Source organism: Sinohyriopsis cumingii, chromosome 10 (assembly GCF_028554795.1).
Source record: "Sinohyriopsis cumingii isolate HCF-2022 chromosome 10, ASM2855479v2, whole genome shotgun sequence".
Lineage (NCBI taxonomy): Eukaryota > Metazoa > Mollusca > Bivalvia > Unionida > Unionidae > Sinohyriopsis > Sinohyriopsis cumingii.
Window position 1 is genome coordinate 94,778,168 of NC_142970.1, and position 22,757 is coordinate 94,800,924.

At 35.0% G+C, this 22,757-nt stretch overlaps 1 protein-coding gene across 1 annotated transcript in view; it reads left to right on the top strand.

Annotated features, from left to right (window-relative positions):
- Positions 1 to 22,757, top strand: part of LOC149790601 (uncharacterized) — a 400,967-nt gene that overhangs the window by 158,909 nt on the left and 219,301 nt on the right. The window contains exons 33-41 of the mRNA XM_089972700.1: positions 996 to 1,139; positions 2,647 to 2,815; positions 4,644 to 4,819; positions 7,130 to 7,391; positions 10,113 to 10,306; positions 13,751 to 13,837; positions 14,902 to 15,141; positions 19,195 to 19,356; positions 21,779 to 21,947. Coding sequence (XP_089828826.1) covers positions 996 to 1,139; positions 2,647 to 2,815; positions 4,644 to 4,819; positions 7,130 to 7,391; positions 10,113 to 10,306; positions 13,751 to 13,837; positions 14,902 to 15,141; positions 19,195 to 19,356; positions 21,779 to 21,947 — 1,603 coding nt within the window. The remainder of the gene's footprint in view (positions 1 to 995; positions 1,140 to 2,646; positions 2,816 to 4,643; positions 4,820 to 7,129; positions 7,392 to 10,112; positions 10,307 to 13,750; positions 13,838 to 14,901; positions 15,142 to 19,194; positions 19,357 to 21,778; positions 21,948 to 22,757) is intronic.

Genomic DNA, 22,757 nt, shown 5'->3' on the forward strand with positions numbered 1-22,757 from the left:
CAAATTTCATGATGCACCATCATGGTACATGCTGAAAGTCAGTTCTGGATTACACATTGGTAGAAACACGGTAGCAACTGAACATTCCAATCTGGAAGAGGCATGAGACTAAATTGAGATAGTGGAGCATCATTCTTGCAAAAAAGAAATTGAGGCAAGATGCTAATTGGGAGGGAAGAACAGTCAGATTTAGGGGTGGGTTACAACACTTCTCTGAAAATATGTGCCAGTCAACACAGTAATTAAAATCATAATGGGGTTCAAATTTTTTTACTTTTATGTGAAAATCTCTGTTGCATTTTAGGATGAAGATAATTCACATAAAAACTGGGCCATTGTGTTCTATTTGCTATGGTTTATCTAGCACAGGTTAAAAGTTCTAGAATTTACTTAAACAGAGTTGATTGTTAAGATCCCTCATATTTACAGTTGTAGTTTGCTGACATTTGCACCTTGCTATGAAGTGCTAGATTTCAAATTGACAGAAACTGTAAAAGGCAAATATTTAAAACAATGTATACCTGACATTATACATCTGAGAAAAGAGATCTTTCAAAACCCTTCCTTGGCAGACTTTTGAAGGAGAAAATTCTCTAATGAATGTATACCTAAGAATAATTAAGCATTTAAGATGTTTTTTATTGTAAACATTGCAATGCTGGAAGAACATACCAATTAGCAAACAGACCCTACATAAAATTGATTTTTCTATGGCTAAGGGCAATGTATAATTATAAACATTTTATTCCTGATAAAGACTTAATACATGATTTTGATCTGATCTTCATGAGGGTAGTTTCATATATTTGTTCTCATATATGTTCAGGATGGTCTCATTATTAAAGTTTTGTACTGTTTTATTCAAGATTGTATCATACTGATAAGTTTGTGATTAAAATAACATCATACAGTTAATTGAGTGCAAGAAATTTAGGAGTTTTTGTTACACCACCAGCTAAGTTAATGATGACAAGCTTAATATAATTTTTGTTCAGGTTACTATTGTCCAGCTAGTACCGCACTCATCCCACTCACACAGGGTAAGCCATGCCCTAAAGGAACTTACGGGGCAAGAGAGGGTTTGTCAGATTCATCCAATTGTACAATATGTGATGCAGGACACTACTGTAATTCAGAAGGTCAGTATTACATATACACAATGTATGTATGCATGTACACACACACACACTCGCACCCACTGATTTGACTGATATGCTTAGCTTAGGAAGATAGGAAGTAATGAACAATATTTTCTTTACACATTGTTGTCAAGTTGTATATGTCATTGATAAAAAAAATTATGACTTTATAATGTCAACTAAGAATGAAATTTTGTCCAGTTAGCCTGATATACTTATGCTCATTACGAATGAATTATGAATCAAGATGCATAAAGAATGGGTAGAATATATTTATGTGAATGTTTATATTTATTTCTTCACAATCTTTTTAGGGAGATCTAATGAGTGAGACAAATTATAAATGAGAGATTGATAAACTGAGACTAATTATGAATAAGAAATATTATGACTGAGAAAAATTTAAAAAAAGAGATGGAATTACTGAGACAAATTATAAATAAGAGATCTGTAAACTGAGACTAATTTTGAACAATAGATGTCATGACAGACTAATTTTGAATAATAGATGTCATGACTGAGACTAATAATAAATACGAATTCTGTCAGTTTAGACTAATTATAGATAAGAGATCTAATGATTGAGACTAATTGTAAATAAGTGACTGCCAATTAAGACTAATTATAAATAAGACATATAATGTTTCAGGCTAAATATTAATAAGATATCTAATGACTGAGACTAATTATAGATAAGAGATTAAATTACCAAGTCAGTTATAAATCAGAGATCCAGTGACTGAGACTAAATAAGAGATCGAGTGACTGAGTCTAATTATAGATAAGAGATCTGTTAACTGATATTAAATTTCCACATTTCATCATATTAGTCAGTACTTTTTGTATTTAGGTATTTACCCTTGACTAACATACTTAATATAATGTAAAGTATTCACCCTTGACAACACTGACTTAATATAATGTAAAGTATTCACCCATGACAACACTGACTTAATATAATGTAAAGTATTCACCCATGACTACATTGACTTAATATAATGTAAAGTATTCACCCTTGACAACACTGACTTAATATAATGTAAAGTATTCACCCATGACTACACTGACTTAATATAATGTAAAGTATTCACCCTTGACAACACTGACTTAATATAATGTAAAGTATTCACCCATGACTACATTGACTTAATGTGACGTAAAGTATTTACCCATGACTACATTGATTTAAGCATTTACCCTTGATGACATTGACTTAATATATTCTTGGAATAGAGATGAAAAACATCTCTTACAGACGGTCACTAAATAATAAGTGTAACTTTATTTAATATTCCACTTTTATTCTTGGAATAGAGATGAAAAACATCTCTTACAGACGGTCACTAAATAATAAGTGTAACTTTATTAATTATTCCACTTTTATTCTTGGAATGGAGATGAAAAACATCTCTTACAGACGGTCACAAAATAATAAGTGTAATGGCTCAAATTCATACTGTACAAAATTTGATATAAAGTTAGTTTTCATTCATTTAACACATTTTAGGCCAGACCAATGTGACAGGAAAGATAAGTGCAGGCTTTTGGTCCAGATATGGTTCCACTACACCAACCCCTGGAAACGATGATAGCATAATATTGGGAGTTTGCCCCAAAGGTTTTTATTGTCCAGAAGGCAGTGAATCTCCAACTCCTTGCCCCGTGGGCACATATGGGTGAGTATTCTCATTGGATAGTTAAGCTTAGCTCCTTATCATATGGGCACTAATATTTGGGTGTAATGCTACTTTCTGACAAAGCATATCTGATTTAGTATGCATATTTATACATTTTACCCTCAAGAGAATACAAGATGAAATTTCACCCCCATGAAATTGTTAGAAAAAAAAAGTTGTATCACAAAGAAATTTTCTTGTGTTACACCTGGAAGGACTTCCCTATGCTGAAGACAAGTTTTAATGAACTTTTCCAGTGCACACCAGTATTTTTCTTTTTAATGAATGCTTTAAATTTGTGAGGATCAAATTACGTGGTTTGGTTAAAAAGCACATTTCTGTGGGCACTCAATTTCATGGATTTGTCATTTACAAGAAAACAATAGAATATTGAGTGAAAATGAATATGTCACTGTAAGAGATTATACTGTCATTCACTTCCATGCATTTCTGAGCAAACAGGTTATGTCCTTACTGCAGTAATTGGATTGATTAGGTAAGTTATTTATTGCTGACACTTGACATAAATATGGAGATCTGAATCAAAGAATATGCCAATGACCTTTGCCTGAACTTAAACACATTTGATACCACTGATCCTTGATGTTCTATTTTCTGTAAAACCATTGGTACCAGCATCAAGGGCCTTGATGTTTTATTTTCTGTAAAACCATTCGTACAAGCATCAAGATCCTTGATGTTCTATTTTCTGTAAAACCATTGGTACCAGCATCAAGGGCCTTGATGTTCTATTTTCTGTAAAACCATTCGTACAAGCATCAAGATCCTTGATGTTCTATTTTCTGTAAAACCATTGGTACCAGCATCAAGGGCCTTGATGTTCTATTTTCTGTAAAACCATTGGTACCAGCATCAAGATCCTTGATGTTCTATTTTCTGTAAAACCATTGGTACCAGCATCAAGGGCCTTGATGTTCTATTTTCTGTAAAACCATTGGTACCAGCATCAAGGGCCTTGATGTTCTATTTTCTGTAAAACCATTGGTACCAGCATCGAGATCCTTGATGTTCTATTTTCTGTAAAACCATTGGTACCAACATCGAGAGCCTTGATGTTCTATTTTCTGGAAAACCATTGGTACCAGCATCGAGATCCTTGATATTATATTTTCTCTCTTGTTACAGCTGTGGAGACATTGCTAATAAGCAACTGAATCCCTCAAATCATGTTTGAAATTGTATTTGACAAAGTTTCTCAAATAAATATGATTTAAACTAAACACAAATAAAATCCTAACCTGCAGACATCCTCATCTTATTATAATGATTATAAATCTATCTATCTATCTATCTATCTTTATGTCTGTCTGTCTATATGTCTGTCTGTCTATCTATATATATCTGTCTGTCTGTCTATCTGTCTGTCTATCTATCTACCTGTCTGTCTATATATGTCTGACTGTCTATCTATCTATCTATCTATCTGTCAGTCTGTCTGTCTATCTATATATCTATTTATCTGTACATCTATCTATATATCTATCTACCTACCTATCTATCTATCTATCTATCTAGAGAGTACTATAAATTCCGTTTGTATTTTAAGAGAGAAAAAAAATTAGTTTCAATGGGAAAAAGGGAGGATGGGTGGTGAAATATAAGCTTGCTCATTTTTAACTTATTATTTTATGGTATAGTTTGCTCATGAAAACCATGAAAATTTATTCACCATGACTTTAACATGATTTTCATGATTTTACATGAAATTGTATTGGAATTAATCCTGACAATAAATATCATTCACATATCTTGATAATTATCAATGGTCTTTGTTGCATATTATTTATTTTCAAATTGTTAATTGCAGAAATTCAATCCGATTCAAGAGTGAAAGCGACTGTAAAAGCTGCGATGGAGGTTATTACTGCAATGAGCAGAACATGACAATATATGGACCCAAATGTGATGGAGGATTTTACTGTAGCAGCAGGTCCACTGAATCAGCTCCTGTCAATAAGACTTGGGGAGATGAATGCCCCACAGGTATTGTGAAATCACTACTTTCCATGGTGTACCAACTTACATATATTTTAAGGTTTTGTGAAATTACTACTTTCCATGGTGTACCTGCTTCAGTGTATTTTAAGGTTTTGTGAAATCACTACTTTCCATGGTGTACATGTACCTGCTTCAGTGTATTTTAAGGTTTTCTGAAATCACTACTTTTCATGATGTACCTGCTTCAGTGTATTTTATTGTTGCTGAAACATAAATGGGACTGTCCAGTGTATTTTAAGGTTTTCTGAAATCACTACTTTTCATGGTGTACCTGCTTCAGTGTATTTTATTGTTGCTGAAACATAAATGGGACTGTGCAAGTTCATCTGCCACTCCTTAAATTTAAGTTGGGATAAAAATAGGACTATGACATTCCCTCTCTTAGTCCTATGGTTTAGGTTGAAAAAAAATGGGACTGTGCAACTTCCTCTCTCAGTCCTTAAATTTAAGTTGCAACAAAAATGGGAATATGACACTCCCTCTCACTGTCTTTAAATTTAAGCTGAAACAAAAATGGGACTGTGCAAGTTCCTCTCCCAGTCCTTAAATTTAAGGCCAATACAACAGTGTAATGGCTGTTTCGTTTTACTTGGCTTGGAGAATACAATAATATAATGGCTGTTCCATTATACATGGCTGGTCAATACAACTGTGCAATAACTGGGTCAAGGTAACAATGTACTGGCTGTTCCATTTTATATGACTGGGTCAATACAAGTGTAATGGCTGTTCCATTTTATATGACTGGGTCAATACAAGTGTAATGGCTGTTCCATTTTACATGGCTGGGTCAATACAAGTGTAATGGCTGTTCCATTTTACATGGCTGGGTCAATACAAGTGTAATGGCTGTTCCATTTTATATGAATGGTCAATACAACAGTGCAATGGCTGTTCCATTTTATAAGGCTGGTCAATACAAGTGTGATGGCTGTTCCATTTTATATGACTGGTCAATACAACAGTGCAATGGCTGTTCCATTTTATAAGGCTGGTCAATACAAGTGTAATGGCTGTTCCATTTTATGTGACTGGTCAATACAAGTATAATGGCTGTTCCATTTTATATGACTGGTCAATACAACAGTGCAATGGCTGTTCCGTTTTATAAGGCTGGTCAATACAAGTGTAATGGCTGTTCCATTTTATAAGGCTGGTCAATACAACAGTGTAATGGTTGTTCCATTTTATAAGGCTGGTCAAAACAACAGTGTAATGGCTGTTCCATTTTACATAGCTGGGTCAATACAACATTGCTATTTTTGTTCCTATTTACAAGACTGGGTCAATATAACTGTAATGGCTGTTCCATTTTACATGTCTGGGTCAATACAACCGTGTAATGGCTGTTCCATTTTACATAGCTGGGTCAATACAACCGTGTAATGGCTGTTCCATTTTACATGGCTGGGTCAATACAACCGTGTAATGGCTGTTCCATTTTACATAGCTGGGTCAATACAACATTGCTATTTTTGTTCCTATTTACAAGGCTGGGTCAATACAACTGTGTAAAGTCTGTTTCATTGTACATGGCTGGGTCAATACAACAATGAAATATCTGTTACATTTTACATCCATGTTACTCAGGAAAGACAGTTTTTGAAAACAATTAATGCCAGTATACTCTGATTACATATGAAAATGATACAAAGTTCTAAGTTGCATCTAAGGGTGACTACTCCACATTGAATGTGCCTTTCCTGGGTCTCAGGTTTGTATTAATGGAACAGCTCTAATAATAACTTTTGCCACGGCTTGTTTCAAAAGTAGGTGACTGAATTTAATAAAAGAGTTTTGAAGATGGCTTCTGGCTTATAATGGACACACTGAACACAGAATTTCTAGTTCATAGGTTAGGTTCATACATTAAAGTAATAATTTGTTCCTATCTTTGATGTGAAAAAAGTTACATAATTACTCTGAATTATATTTACTAGGGCAAAAACTATCATAGGTGTTGTTTTTATGATCAATAATTAAAATCAAGAATGATTTTGCATGCAGTTTTCTCTTCTCCTTTACCATCTATAAATGAGACAAATATATCTCTTTTATGATATACCAACTTCAAGTGAGACATATATATCTCTTTTATGATATACCAAATATTAATGAGACAAATACATCTATTTTAATCACACACTAAACACTGGTATTGGAGGCAGGACATAGCATTATTTGGAATGTTTGATTATTTTAAAATTTTCTCTACTTCATGTACATTGGGCATTTTTTTGTACCAGCTTTCAGTTATAAAAAAATTTCATCTCAAAACCTTTTTGTGGTTTACAGGTTATTATTGTCCAGTGGGTTCATCAGCTCCAGTACCATGTGCTGCAGGCAAATACACCAATGTGACACGCAGTACATCATGTCCGACATGTCCAGCTGGTTACTATTGTCCAGCAAACACAACTAGCCCAATATTATGTCCTGCTGGATATTGGTGCCCCACAGGGTCCACAGTTGCAAACCAAAATCCTTGTCCAGCTGGGAAATTCAACAACTGTACAGCCATGTCAGCATCATCAGATTGTATCTTGTGCCCCCCTGGGTGAGAAATTAGTTCTTTGTCTATGTCATACAGGATAATGTTTTTTGTTCAGTATCTAAAGAAGTTTTGAATGAAATTTTTTGTTAATAGCTTCATTTACTGTTATGAACAAGCACATTTCAGACATTTGTTAAAATGTTTTAATCTGTTTTCATTTTATATGTGTTTGTATGAACTTTAATTAATTGAAAAGTAATATTTTAATGTTTAGGAAGTTACAACATCGCCTCGTCATACCAAATTAGTTTTAAATTAATGTCTGTATATTGTTTACAAAAAAAATATTTTTGGTTGAAATCAGTAAACAGGTTACTTTTGATGAACAATTAAAAGTAATATATATATATATATATATATATATATATATATACATGAAGTTTATTTTTTTGCATGTTCATCATAACTGATAATATAAGTGAAACAAAAACTCCACAAAAGAAACTAAAGAACATCAATCCAGTATAGGGGAGTGGTGTCCCTTGTTACAAGTCTACGCTCTTAAAATAAGTAACAGAAAAGAGTGAAAGACAAATTGCTTGTAAAATGTAACAAATAATTTATTTCCCTAGAATACAAAGTGAAAATTTGAAAAAACAACTTACGGTATCGCGAATTAAATCCAAAAATAATAAAAGAATCAGATAAGACACATGTTCTAGTAATTTAAAGTCCTGAATAAAATTCAGTTCAAGTCCCAAAGAGATCCAAAACTGAAGGCTGTGATGTGTGTGTGTGTGACAGCTACTGAAGTGTTGATGTATCAACAGTCTCTTTTTGAATCACAATAATATAATTCCAGGTTTGAATTCAGTATAAATTCCAGTGAATGTCTTTATCCAAGAATTTTATCAGAGCACCTTTGCATTTACAGAGAAAATAATCACTTGAATTCAATAATTTGAAGAAAATAAAATTCAGCCAAACCTGGTCACAACATAATACAGCTCAAAAGTGCTAGATGTTAAAGCACAAATGGTAAAATCCTCACGATCACAAGATTATGTAGTTCTCTAATTTACCTTAGGTTACAAATAGCATTTTCTATAAAAAAAAACATTACCTAATGGAAAATAACCTTCAAGAATGACCTAATGAACCTTGTTTACTTACAACACAATAAAGTGTAAATTTCACTAAGGAATCTCCAAAACCCTGACCCAAATCAACGTATTTACTCCTTCATGTTTACCTGAATAATAATCCTGATATTAAGATCATTCTGTCACGTAGAGGATAATTTGGCTATTATTTTTTGTTGACATAAATGAAATAAAAAGAAATTTTAAAAAAGTCGATCAGGTCAAGCAGAAATGAACTCAGTTTTGGACAAGGTCATGTCCAGCATGCAGTGGTACAGTACAATAACATGTATTGAAATTAATTATTTTTTAAGCTAACAAATAAACAATTAAATTAATATACATAACACTTGTACAGAGCAAATTTGAGAAATAATGTAGTAATGTGTCGATAGCATATCGGACACACATACCTAACTGATGCATGAGTCCTAAAGGGCAAATCTCATCCAGAGAATGTATGCTGCCAGTTGACCACATTATTGTTAAGCATGTAAACTTGTGAGACAGATATTTTTATGTGACCTGCATGCTGAAACTGTACAAGGACATACCACTTTGGATTTTTTAAGGTAGTGAAACTGTACAAGGACATATCACTTTGGACTTTTTAATGGAATGAAACTGTACAAGGACATACCACTTTGGTCTTTTTAAGGGAATGAAACTGTACATTAAGGACATATCACTTTGAACTTTTTAAGGGAATGAAACTGTACAAGGACATACCATTTTGGACTTTTTAAGGGAATGAAACTGTACGAGGACATACCACTTTGGACTTTTTAAGGGAATGAAACTGTACAAGGACATACCACTTTGGACTTTTTAAGGGAATGAAACTGTACAAGGACATATCACATTGGTCTTTTTAAGGGAATGCAGTTAATACAACAAATGTTAATCTTGTTTTAAGGATTTTATATGTGCTAATATTATTTAATAATTTCTTAACATTTCTTCAGAATTTTAAATCTTTGCCTTTTATTTTGATCTCTTTGTATAATTATTTAGAAGGGTTTATCATACTGATTTTTGGGGGCAGTTCAGTTTTATATTTGTCAGACTTTACATTTAGTTGGTACTACTTAGGCACTTTTTGCTGAGTTCCTACAAAACATACATACATATATACATACATACATACATACATACATACATACATACATACATACATACATACATACACACACACACACATACATACACACACACATACACAGACATACATAAACACACACATACATACATACACACATACATGCATATGCACACACACATACATACATACACACATACATCCACACACATACATACACACACATACACACACATGCATACATACATACATATACACACACATACATACACACACATACATACATACATACATACACACACACATACATACATACACACACAAATACATACATACATACATACATACATACATACATACATACATACATACATACACACATACATACACACACATACATAAACACACACACATACATACACACACATACATACATACATACATACATACACATACATGATCTTTTTATCATGTAATATCCTTTCTCAGCTAATAACTACATACAAAGTTAATTTGGGTTGACACTTACATTCATTTTTCTAGGTACTATTGTGAAATCAAAGGTCTGGACAGCCCAACAGGTCCTTGTGATCCTGGCTGGTATTGTAAAGAGGGTGCAACTGTCGCCCAGCCCAGCATAGCATCTGAGGGTGGGCAGTGCCAGCAAGGTTACTATTGCCCTCAGGGTAGCTCCACTCAAACACCATGTGATGCTGGAAAATACTGTGATAATGTTGGTAAGTGACAGGATGCTTATTTAAGACTATTACCCCCATTCCCACATTGCAGAAATAATTGCTGCTGCTGTAGGTTTAATTTCAGCTTTCAGTATATGACACCCAGTGTATCTGGTAGAGGAAGAACCCAGACAAATCATGGAAAGAACCAGAAGTAATGCATGTGGGCACTTAATTATAACAATCATCAAAGAAAGCCTTAAAACAGTGTAAACTACACCCACCCTCTCAGTGCATTCTGTGTCCACCATGTTTCATTCAGGAACAGTGTTGGTTTGTCGTTGGAAAAAGTTTACGTTTCTAATAAAATTAATGTTAATTGTAGCATGTAATAGGTAGATTACAATTTTAAGCTCAGGTTATGTTTTTTGTCTTCTTACATTACACTTAGAAGGGTTGGTATGTATGCAAGTGGTTCATCATACACTTATAGGTGTAGGAAGGTATACAAGAGGTTCATTAGAAACTTATGGGGATTGACAGTTATGCAAGTGGTTCATTATACACTTATAGGTGTAGGAAGGTATACAAGAGGTTCATTAGACACTTATGGGGATTGACAGTTATGCAAGTGGTTCATTATACACTTATAGGTGTAGGAAGGTATACAAGAGGTCTATTAGACACTTATGGGGATTGGCAGTTATGCAAGTAGTTCATTATACACTTATAGGTGTAGGAAGGTATACAAGAGATTCATTAGAAACTTATGGGGATTGACAGTTATGCAAGTGATTCATTATTCACTTATAGGTGTAGGAAGGTATACAAGAGGATCATTAGACACTTATGGGGATTGACAGTTATGCAAGTGGTTCATTATACACTTATAGGTGTAGGAAAGTATACAAGAGGTTCATTATTATGTTTTTGCATTTATGTGGGTTGGCTGGTATGCAAGAGGTTAATTATACACTTGCATGGGTTGATATGTATGCAAGAGGTTAATTATACACTTATAGGTGTAGGAAGGTATACAAGAGGTTCATTAGACACTTATGGGGATTGGCAGTTATGCAAGAGGTTCATTATACACTTATAGGTGTAGGAAGGTATACAAGAGGTTCATTATACACTTGCAGGGGTTGATATGTATGCAAGAGGTTCATTATACACTTATAGGTGCAGGAAGGTATGCAGGAGGTTCATTATCATGTTTTTGCATTTATATGGGTTGGCTGGTATGCAAGAGGTTAATTATACACTTGCAGGGGTTGATATGTATGCAAGAGGTTCATTATACACTTATAGGTGTAGGAAGGTATGCAAGAGGTTCACTCATAAGTTTAGGAAGGTATGCAAGAGGTTCATCATCATGGTTTTGCCTTTATAAGGGTGGGCTGGTATGCAAGAGATTCATTATACACTTGTAATGGTTGATAGGTATGCAAGAGGTTAATTATACACTTATGGGGGTTGGCAGTTCATTGTTTATACATTTATAAGGGTTGGCAGGTATGCGAGAGGTTGATTATTCACTTACAGGGATTGATTGGTATGCAAGAGGTTCATTAGATACTCATGGGGGTTGGCATTTGTGCAGGTGGTTCATTATACACTTTTAGTTGTAGGAAAGTATGTCATAGGTTCTTGTTCATTTTTACACACTTATAAGGGTTGACAGACATGCAAGAGGTTGATTAATCATTTATAAGGATTTGTCAGTATGCAAGAGGTTCATTATACAACATAGGGGTTGGTAGTCATAAAAGAGGTTCATTATACAAACATATGGTTTAGCCGGTATGAAAGAGGTTCATTATATATGCATTTAGGTTGTCAGATGTGCAAGAGGTTCATTATACACTTATAGGGGTTGGCATATATGCAAAAGGTTCATTCTACACTTTACAGAATGGGCAGTTATGCAAGAGGTTCATTATACAACATAGGGGTTGGCAGGCATAAAAGAGGTTCATTATACAAACATATGGTTTAGCCAGTATGAAAGAGGTTCATTATATATGCATGGAGGTTGTCAGATGTGCAAGAGATTCATTATACACTTATAGGGGTTGGCAGGTATGCAAGCAGTTCATTCTACACTTATAAGGATTGACAGCTATGCAAGAGGATCATTATGTACCTATAGAGATTATCAGGTATGCAAGAAGTTCATTATGCAGGTATTCACAAAGTTCATTATATGCTTATATGACTTGGCAGGTATGCAAGAGGTTCATTATACACTTATAGAGCTTGGTGGATATACAAGAGGTTTCATCATATACTTGTAGTGGTTGGCAGGTTTGCAGGAGGTTCATTATACACTTATAGAGCTTGGTGGATATACAAGAGGTTTCATCATATACTTGTAGGGGTTGGCAGGTATGCAAGAGGTTCATTATAAATTTGAATCACTGAACCTTTTGTATTCATGAATCACAACAGAATTTGACTTCAAGCTCAAGATTGTTTTATAATTCCTAAAATTAGACATGTTCATGACATAAGCACAAGTGTTTAGAGCATCTGCCTCAGATGCAGGAGGTTGGGGGTTTGAATCCCATCCAAGTCATACCAAAGACTTCTAAAATTGGTAGTAAAAGCTGCCTCGCTTGGTGTTCAGCATTAAGAGGTGTGTGTTAGAACTTGTCAGGCTGGTGTCAGGATAATGTGACTGAGTGGAGCATGATGCTACATGTCTGTGGCATGATGCCCCAGTGCTAGACATCACTACAAACTGCCTCACTGCAGACATCTTAGCAATATGACTGAAAAATTGTTAAACATACGTTAAAAATCCAAATCACACACACGCACACACACACGCACACAAAGACACACTTTATAACATGAGATTTATTAATATCACAATATTATTGTTTAGTTTAGTTTATTGCCAAGAAGATCGGATATAGTGCAAAAGGACTGGAAACCAGTTTTAAAACTTACAAATTTCTGTCTGTTATAAACATAAATAATTATTGAATAAAAATTAAAACTTACAAATTTCTGTCTGTTATAAACATAAATAATTATTGAATAAAATTGTTTTGAAAATTGTGCTGTTATTATAGTCTGTAATGTTCTTATTAATATCACAATATTATTGTTTAGTTTAGTTTATGCACATTTTATTGCCAAGAAGATCGGATATAGTACAAAAGGACTGGAAACCAGTTTTAAAACTTACAAATTTCTGTCTGTTATTAACATAAATAATTATTGAATAAAAATTGTTTTGAAAATTGTGCTGTTATTATAGTCTGTAATGTTCTTTAGCAATGTCATTGAGTAACAAAACATGTTTGAAGGTTTTTAAATAAATCTTAAGTTTCGGTTAATTTAGCATTATATTTATGCAACAGGCTATAAAATGCTTTAAACTTATTTCATAAATTTAAGATAAAATGAAATCTCATGCAATAATTGTTATTTATATGTGAATTCATATTTTCTGCAAAGCCTTGATCTAAATTTTCATGACAATTTTTTTTCAAGGACTTGGAACTCCAGCTGGCAACTGTAGTGCAGGATATTACTGCTCTGGTACCTCAACAACAGCGACACCTGTTGGTCAGTCTTATGGTATGTTTCATTTTGTCATAAGCTTACTTTGTGCATTTCCTTATTTATAGTACACAGCTTGCTGAAGACTACTTAGAATCAGGCTTTTCACCATAAAAGTGATATGTATTTTACCTTAAGCAGTGGGGCCCCGAGTGGCCGAGTGGTCTAAAACGCTCACCGTTACGGATCACTGCCATCTCACCTCTGTCTGCGCGAGTTCGAGTCTCAGCCTCGGCTAACGTTGGTACGTGAGAAAGCTTGCCAGTAGCTTCTCGTGGGTCGGTGGTTCTTCCCGGGGTTTTCCAGGGTTCTTCCTCCACCAATTATACTGGCCGCCATGTATAGCCTATCTTGTGCTGAAAAATGGCGTTAAACCCTACAACAACAACAACAACCTTAAGCAGTCGTATACTACCTTAAGCAGTCATGTTCTAAGATTCCCATAATGAGGGGTATTCTAAAAGTTGTTTGCTGAGGGGTGTTCTGATAGTCCCATACTGAGGGATGTTCTAACTCTACCATCCTGAGGGGTGTTCTAACAGTCCCATACTGAGGGGTGTTCCAACAGTCCCATACTGATGGGTTTTCTCACAAGGCTTTGTCTTGATAAAGCATTAAAAATACAAAGATACACTCTCGGAATTTCATAAAATATGAAATATTTAGAGTAATTACAATATTATAATTCATGCATAATGGAGAATTCAGTAGACTGTGTAATCCAGAACATCCTTTATATTTAAACTTGAAATGGGTCTTTATATTTTAAGGAAATGAAATGTTATCTTTGATATGTACTTTTTGTGCTATAGAAAACTATTAGTGTGGGTCATATGTTTATGTATATATATAAAGTGCTACAGAAAACTGCATTTTGTGGGTCATACTTTATTGTTATATATTGCGGTCAAGAACTGTATTAGTGTAGGTCATACTGTTATTTTTATATAAAGTGCTATAAGAGTAGGTAGGAGAGGGAATCACATGTGAACAATTTTTTAGGTTACTTTAATGCTCCATGAATCCAGTATTACAGACTGACAGAGTTTTTCCCTCCTGCCTGTAAATATTGTCTGTTTCAGGTGGTGTTTGTCCAGCTGGACAGTACTGTGAGGAAGGAAGTCCTAATGGTACATATTGTATCCCTGGGACATACCTCAACACCACAGGTGGCAGAATGCTGTCCGATTGTCAGAGCTGCACACAAGGCTATTACTGTGCTGGATATGGGAACATTGGACCTACCGGGGCTTGTGCAGTGGGATATTATTGCCCCACAGGAATGAACGTATCTAATCCAGCAGAATACACATGTCCTCAAGGTCAGTTCTGAAGATTGTGTATTATAATTGATGTTAGGTATGATCATTTCAGTTTAAATTTGCTAAAACATTCAAACACACTTTCTCATTTCTAATTTTGGGTTTTGCACCAAATCAAAATTATATAAGGAATTTTAAAAAAAATAATTCTTTTGAAATGAGCGCATATTTAAGATTGTATGTACTGCATAATGAATCAGGTGCCTTAAATGAAATATTTTGAAAAGTACTTTGGATTCAGCCAGTCATTCATAATTGCAGTTAATATAAATATTTATTGTAGCATGTAATTACGTAGATTGTAATGCCATCATGTGAACAGGATCAATAATTCTGAATAATCTGTGGAATAAGCTATGTTGTAGTGCTAAAAATATTCCCACAATAAGCCAACTTAAATTAACACCAAGGAAATTGCAAGTGTCTTAATTAATGATTGAAATGGAAATTCATTATTTTGTACATATTTTAAGTGAATAAATGCAGGCTTTTAGTTCATCTAGCTCCCATCTGTCCATTAAACCATATCTAATGTGCACTGAAGGCATGGGCAATGTAAATTTCTCTTTGCCTAATCCTAATTAGGACACAGGAAAAGTTGTTCAACATTAAGTGCACTCATTCCAGAATTTGACATCTTGCAATATCTTCATGTCTACCAGGAGTTCATTCTTACCCAAAACTGTATATGCTTTGTTCGCGTTTTTCAGTATGTAAAAGAAGGAGATAGCATTTAAAATTGCTGAGCTAAGAAATCAACTTTGCAGAGTTTGAAAACAGCTAGATAAGACTGAATTTTATTTCTATATATTTAGTTTACTCTCACTTTTGGATTGATTGTTTAAAGCCTTGGGCATCTTGTTTAAAGCTGTGGCCATCTTGTTTAAAGCTGTGGGCATCTTGTTTAAAGCCTTGGACATCTTGTTTAAAGCTGTGGGCATCTTGTTTAAAGCCTTGGACATCTTGTTTAAAGCTGTAGGCATCTTGTTTAAAGCCTTGGGCATCTTGTTTACAGTTGTGGCCATCTTGTTTAAAGCTGTGGGCATCTTGTTTAAAGCCTTGGACATCTTGTTTAAAGCTGTGGTCATCTTGTTTAAAGCCTTGGGCATCTTGTTTACAGTTGTGGACATCTTGTTTAAAGCTGTGGGCATCTTGTTTAAAGCCTTGGACATCTTGTTTAAAGCTGTGGGCATCTTGTTTAAAGCCTTGGACATCTTGTTTAAAGCTGTGGGCATCTTGTTTAAAGTCTTGGGCATCTTGTTTAAAGCTGTGGGCATCTTGTTTAAAGCCTTGGACATCTTGTTTAAAGCTGTGGGCATCTTGTTTAAAGCCTTGGACATCTTGTTTAAAGCTGTAGGCATCTTGTTTAAAGCCTTGGGCATCTTGTTTACAGTTGTGGCCATCTTGTTTAAAGCTGTTAGCATCTTGTTTAAAGCCTTGGACATCTTGTTTAAAGCTGTGGGCATCTTGTTTAAAGTCTTGGACATCTTGTTTAAAGCTGTGGGCATCTTGTTTAAAGCCTTGGGCATCTTGTTTAAAGCTGTGGACATCTTGTTTAAAGCCTTGGGCATCTTGTTTAAAGTTGTGGGCATCTTGTTTAAAGCTATCAGCATCTTGTTTAAAGCTGTAGGCATCTTGTTTAAAGCTGTGGGCATCTTGTTTAAAGCTGTGGCCATCTTGTTTAAAGCTATCTGCATCTTGTTTAAAGCTGTGGCCATCTTGTTTAAAGTTGTGGGTATCTTGTTTAAAGTTGTGGGTATCTTGTTTAAAGTTGTGGACATCTTGTTTAAAGCTATCTGCATCTTGTTTAAAGCTGTGGCCATCTTGTTTAAAGCTGTGGCCATCTTGTTTAAAGCTGTGGGCATCTTGTTTAAAGCTGTGGCCATCTTGTTTAAAGTTGTGGACATCTTGTTTAAAGCTATCTGCATCTTGTTTAAAGCTGTGGCCATCTTGTTTAAAGTTGTGGGTATCTTGTTTAAAGTTGTGGGTATCTTGTTTAAAGTTGTGGACATCTTGTTTAAAGCTATCTGCATCTTGTTTAAAGCTGTGGCCATCTTGTTTAAAGCTGTGGCCATCTTGTTTAAAGCTGTGGGCATCTTGTTTAAAGCTGTGGCCATCTTGTTTAAAGCTGTGGCCATCTTGTTTAAAGTTGTGGGTATCTTGTTCAAAGCTGTGGGCATCTTGTTCAAAGTTGTGGGTATCTTGTTCAAAGCTGTGGGCATCTTGTTCAAAGCTGTGAGCTTCTTGTTTAAGGCTATGGGCATACTGCTTTTTTTTACTGATTTGAAAGCTTATCCTTTAACACTAAATGGTAGCAAGGCTGGTATTTCACTTAGAGTGTTAAAAGTATTGAATACAATCAATGGTGACTGCTGAATAGAGCAAACATTAAATATTGAGCAAGATTTTTCATCCTTTTTAAAGTTAATAATTATAACAGTACCACTTGAATATTTCTGAATACACTTGAAGCTGTCCCTGTATGATTTGGATATGTCATAAGTTTAGAGATGACCAATTGGAATTTCATGATGCTGACTTGATTCAATGATGTGGGCATCTTATTTAAAGTTGTAGGCATCTTGTTTAAAGCTGTGGGCATCTAGTTTAAAGCTGTGGGCATCTTGTTAAAAGCTGTGGGCATCTTGTTTAAAGCTGTGGGCATCTTGTTTACAGTTGTGGGCATCTTGTTTAAAGCTGTGGGCATTGTGTTTAAAGCTGTGGGCATCTTGTTTAAAGCTGGTTTAGTTCAAATGATGATCAGTTGGAATATCAGGAGAAAATATCAAAACTCTTGCTTTCTTTGAGTATGCAATACATAGAACAGGCAAAGTTACTTTCACACGTTTCTTTAGATTTGTGCTCATATTTTCATTGATGAAATCCCTTATCTAACAACACTATGTACTCACAACTACAAGATTGCCAGTGTTGTGCATTCTGTAAAATTGATTGTCATAAGACTTGAAGAATTTCCTTTATGTTAAAAATTCTGATTAAAAAGATGCAGGATATACAAATACATCAGGATTTTTATCGGTCAGGATAGAATAACACTAATATCCTAATGGCAACATAAAATTATGCATCTGTTTAGTTCAATATGTCATATACCACAGTATTTCATTCATTAATATATTGGATTATAGAGTGCTCATTTCATATGTAATCCTTAAAAGACATTGAAGAATTCATTTTTAAAACAGCTTAAGGAACATCATATAAAACAATCATGGTCCAATGATTCTTTTTATAATTCAATTCCATAAATTGCTCAAAAAAGAGTTGGATTTCTTTTACTTTAAATAAATGTCATAGTGTTGTTTCTGATGTATTAGAGCAATAGCTATGTCAGTGTGAGAAAATTGTTGATCGTCTAATCAGTAAGGGCAATAGCTATGTCAGTGTGAGAGAATTTTCAATCCTATACTCAGTAAGAGCAATAGCTATGTCAGTGTGATAGAATTGTTGATCCTCTAATCAGTAAGGGCAATAGCTATGTCAGTGTGAGAGAATTGTAGATTCTCTAATCAGTAAGAGCAATAGCTATGTTAGTGTGATAGAATTGTCGGTCCTCTAATCAGTAAGGGCAATAGCTATGTCAGTGTGAGAGAATTTTCAATCCTATGATCAGTAAGAGCAATAGCTATGTCAGTGTGATAGAATTGTCGGTCCTCTAATCAGTAAGGGCAATAGATATGTCAGTGTGATAGAATTGTTGGTCCTCTAATCAGTAAGAGCAATAGCTATGTCAGTGTGATTGAATTGTTGGCCCTCTAATCAGTAAGGGCAACAGCTATGTCAATGGGATAGAATTTTCGATCCTCTAATCATTAAAGGCAATAGTTATGTCAGTGTGAGAGAATTTTCGATTCTATAATCAGTAAAGGCAATAGCTATGTCAGTGTGAGAGAATTGTTGATTCTCTAATCAGTAAAGGCAATAGCTATGTCATTGTGTGGAAATTGTTGATCCTCTAATCAGTAATAGCAATAGCTATATCATCATTGAGGAATTGTGTTCTAAATTATCAGCAAATCATTTTTCTTTCAGGTTATTATTGTAAGTCAGGAGCTCATTTACCTGTGCGCTGTGAGTCGGGAACATACCAGGATGAGACAGGACAGAGTTCATGTAAAATCTGCCCTGATGGTCACTACTGTGACAACACCATTGCCCCAGTGAGCCTCTTCAATAACTCAATCTGCCCAGCAGGTAAACCCCATTGCATTTTTTCTCTTGGTCATCAAAAATAGCTTGCTGTGAAATGCAAATATTGGTGTCATAAATATATGACATGGATAATAAGACTTGATTTGTATTTAAAAACATTATGCCTAGAACATTGATCCCTATGTAAAAACAATAGACATATTTAAGATCAATAGAACAGTGATCCTTATCTGAAAACAATAGGATTCCTTACCCCAAACAGCATATTAAATGATCCATAGAACTGTGATTCCTCTCTGAAAATAACAGGAACCAGTAGACATTTAAAGATCTATAGAGCAGTGATTCCTGCATGGAGTATGTGGGAGTAAGTCCAGCATGCATCCAGCATGGAGAATGTGGGAGCAAGTCCAGCTTGCATCCTGCATGGAGTATGTGGGAGCAAGTCCAGCTTGCATCCTACATAGAGTATGTTGGAGCAAGTCCAGCTTGCATCCTGCATGGAGAATGTGGGATTAAGTCCAGCTTGCATCCTGTATGGAGTATGTGGGAGTAAGTCCAGCTTGCATCCAGCATGGAGTATGTGGGAGTAAGTCCAGCTTGCATCCTGCATGGAGTATGTGGGAGCAAGTCCAGCTTGCATCCTGCATAGAGTATGTTGGAGTAAGTCCAGCTTGCATTCTGCATGGAGTATGTGGGAGTAAGTCCAGCTTGCATCCTGCATGGAGTATGTTGGAGCAAGTCCAGCTTGCATCCTGCATGGAGTATGTGGGAGCAAGTCCAGCTTGTATCCTGCATGGAGTATGTGGGAGCAAGTCCAGCTTGTATCCTGCATGGAGTATGTGGGAGTAAGTCCAGCTTGCGTCCTGCATGGAGTTTGTGGGAGTAAGTCCAGCTTGCATCCTGCATGGAGTATGTGGGAGTAAGTCCAGCTTGCATCCTGCATGGAGTATGTGGGAGCAAGTCCAGCTTGCATCCTGGATTACATAACCTTAAGATAATTATCAGGCTAGAGTGTTGTAACTATCAATTGCTCCTTGACCAGCCATTTTGTATCATGATAGTAATTTAGTGTCACCTGTAGTTGGTGTCCATTTCTTTTCTTTTTTGTTCCTGTATATTATAAAGATTTTACCTGTAAGAATATTCAATGGGATACACAACATTCCTGTAGATAAAATAGCAACTTTCATATTGTAAGAGGAATGTTTTGCTGACATCAGAGTTGGAAAATAATTGATATTCAAAATGTATGGATGCTTTATGCCACATGTTGAATAATTAAGTTAGCTCACACAGCCATCATTTGTATGATTGTTTTAGTATAAAACAATTTTTTCCAAACTTGATACACACATAGAAAGTTAGAATTACATGAAAATGTTTTCAAATTGCATGTCATTGAAAAATTATGGTCATGAACTTAGGTTACATGAAATTAAACTGATATATCAAGTTACATTGTTGATGCCATAAATATGAGACAGTTTATCATCATCATCAGCAGCAGCAGCAGCAGCATTGCCATTGTTTCCAGTGCATTCAAATTTTGTCTGTTGATGTCAGGATCAGTTGCAGCTGATGCCATTTTAGCATAAGATATAGCCACTGTTACTAAATATAGAAAACCTCTAAATGGTTTCCCCTAGAAACTGATGAATAGAATTTTGGTAAATATAAGAGAGAGAGCAACTGTATATAAAGGTTTTTCAGATTTATGCCAATGATGCAGATGTATTAAATATGGCTACTACTACTAAATGTAGAACAAACTTAAAGCAACTTCTGAAAACTGATGAATAGAATTACACCAAATTTAACAGAACCTATCATGACTAGAAGGCCTTTCAGGTTTGTTAAAAATTAATTCTGAACTGTCGTCAGATATGGCCAACAATGGCAGTACCTTTAAACAATTTTTTCTTGAAAACCACTGAAAAGAATCTTATCAACTTGAACAGAATTATGAAGGCCTTTCATTGATGTTGATTGATGTTCAAATATGGCTGTCATTACTAAAAACAAATATATGTAAACATTTTCTCCACAACTTGTTTTACAGAATTTTATCCAGTTGTATACAAAGCATGACTTGAAGGTCTTGTAAATTTATACCAATGTTGTTCAAGCACCATCAAATTATAGCTAGAAGGCCATTCTTGTTATAAAATTATGCAAATCAGAAATAAAAAATCTGGCCACCACTGCAAAAATAAAAAAATGGGAGTCTTAATTATCTTCCATTCATTCAAATTTGACAGATGCATCCTTGCAACCAGGATGCCCAAACAGACTACTCCAAAAAGTGTTGTGCAGGGTTTTGTGTAAGGCTGTAAGCAAATTATATCATCATAACCTCATTCATAGAGATGGCACAGACTTACACAAAACCCTTATTTCAGTTATTGTGTTTTTTGTCTTTTATCAAATCAGCAACATAATTATTATTTAAATCACCTTACAGGCCACTACTGTCCTGCTGGTACCAAATATGCCACGGAATTCAAATGTCCTAATGGGACGTACAGCAATTACACAGGACTTTATAACATCACTCAGTGTCTACCGTGTCCTGGAGGTTACTATTGCGACCAGGAAGGCCAGACAGACTACTCCAAAAAGTGTAGTGCAGGGTATGAGGCTTGTTAATTGATTATGTAAATTTAATTTGAGCTTGACATATTAATTGCTTTGGCAAATGTGTATGTGTCAATCTTTCCAATGTTCACTGACAGTGGAAGATATTATTATTTGCTGTATTTTCTTCCACAAAGTGGACAATTTTTTATATAAATGTTTTAAGTGACTTTATGATGATGTGTCACCAAAGAAAATCATGGAAGAAATTTTGAACCTATATTTTAAAAATATGTATGTTTTCCCTTTATGTTTATCTTGTAATAGAGCATGTTGCTCTTATTTTTAAGGGTTTATCTTCTTAACATTTTTGGGGTAATTCCTTTTTGAAATTTAACTTTTTAATGGCACTGCATAAGTAGTATTGTGCCATCATGCCATTCAACCCTGCAGCATAGTGGCACTGTATAGGCAATATTGTGCTTTCATGCCATTCAACCCTGCAGCATAGTGGCACTGTATAGGCAATATTGTGCTTTCATGCCATTCAACCCTGCAGCATAGTGGCACTGCATAGGCAGTATTGTGCTTTCATGCCATTCAACCCTGTAGCATAGTCATACTGCATAGGCAGTATTGTGCTTTCATGCCATTCAACCCTGCAGCATAGTGGCACCGCATAGGCAGTATTGTACTTTCATGCCATTCAACCCTGCAGCATAGTGGCACTGATAGGCAGTATTTCGCTTGCATGCCATTCAACCCTGCAGCATAGTGGCACTGCATAGGCAGTATTGTGCTTTCATGCCATTCAACCCTGCAGCATAGTGGCACTGCATAGGCAGTATTGTGCTTTCATGCCATTC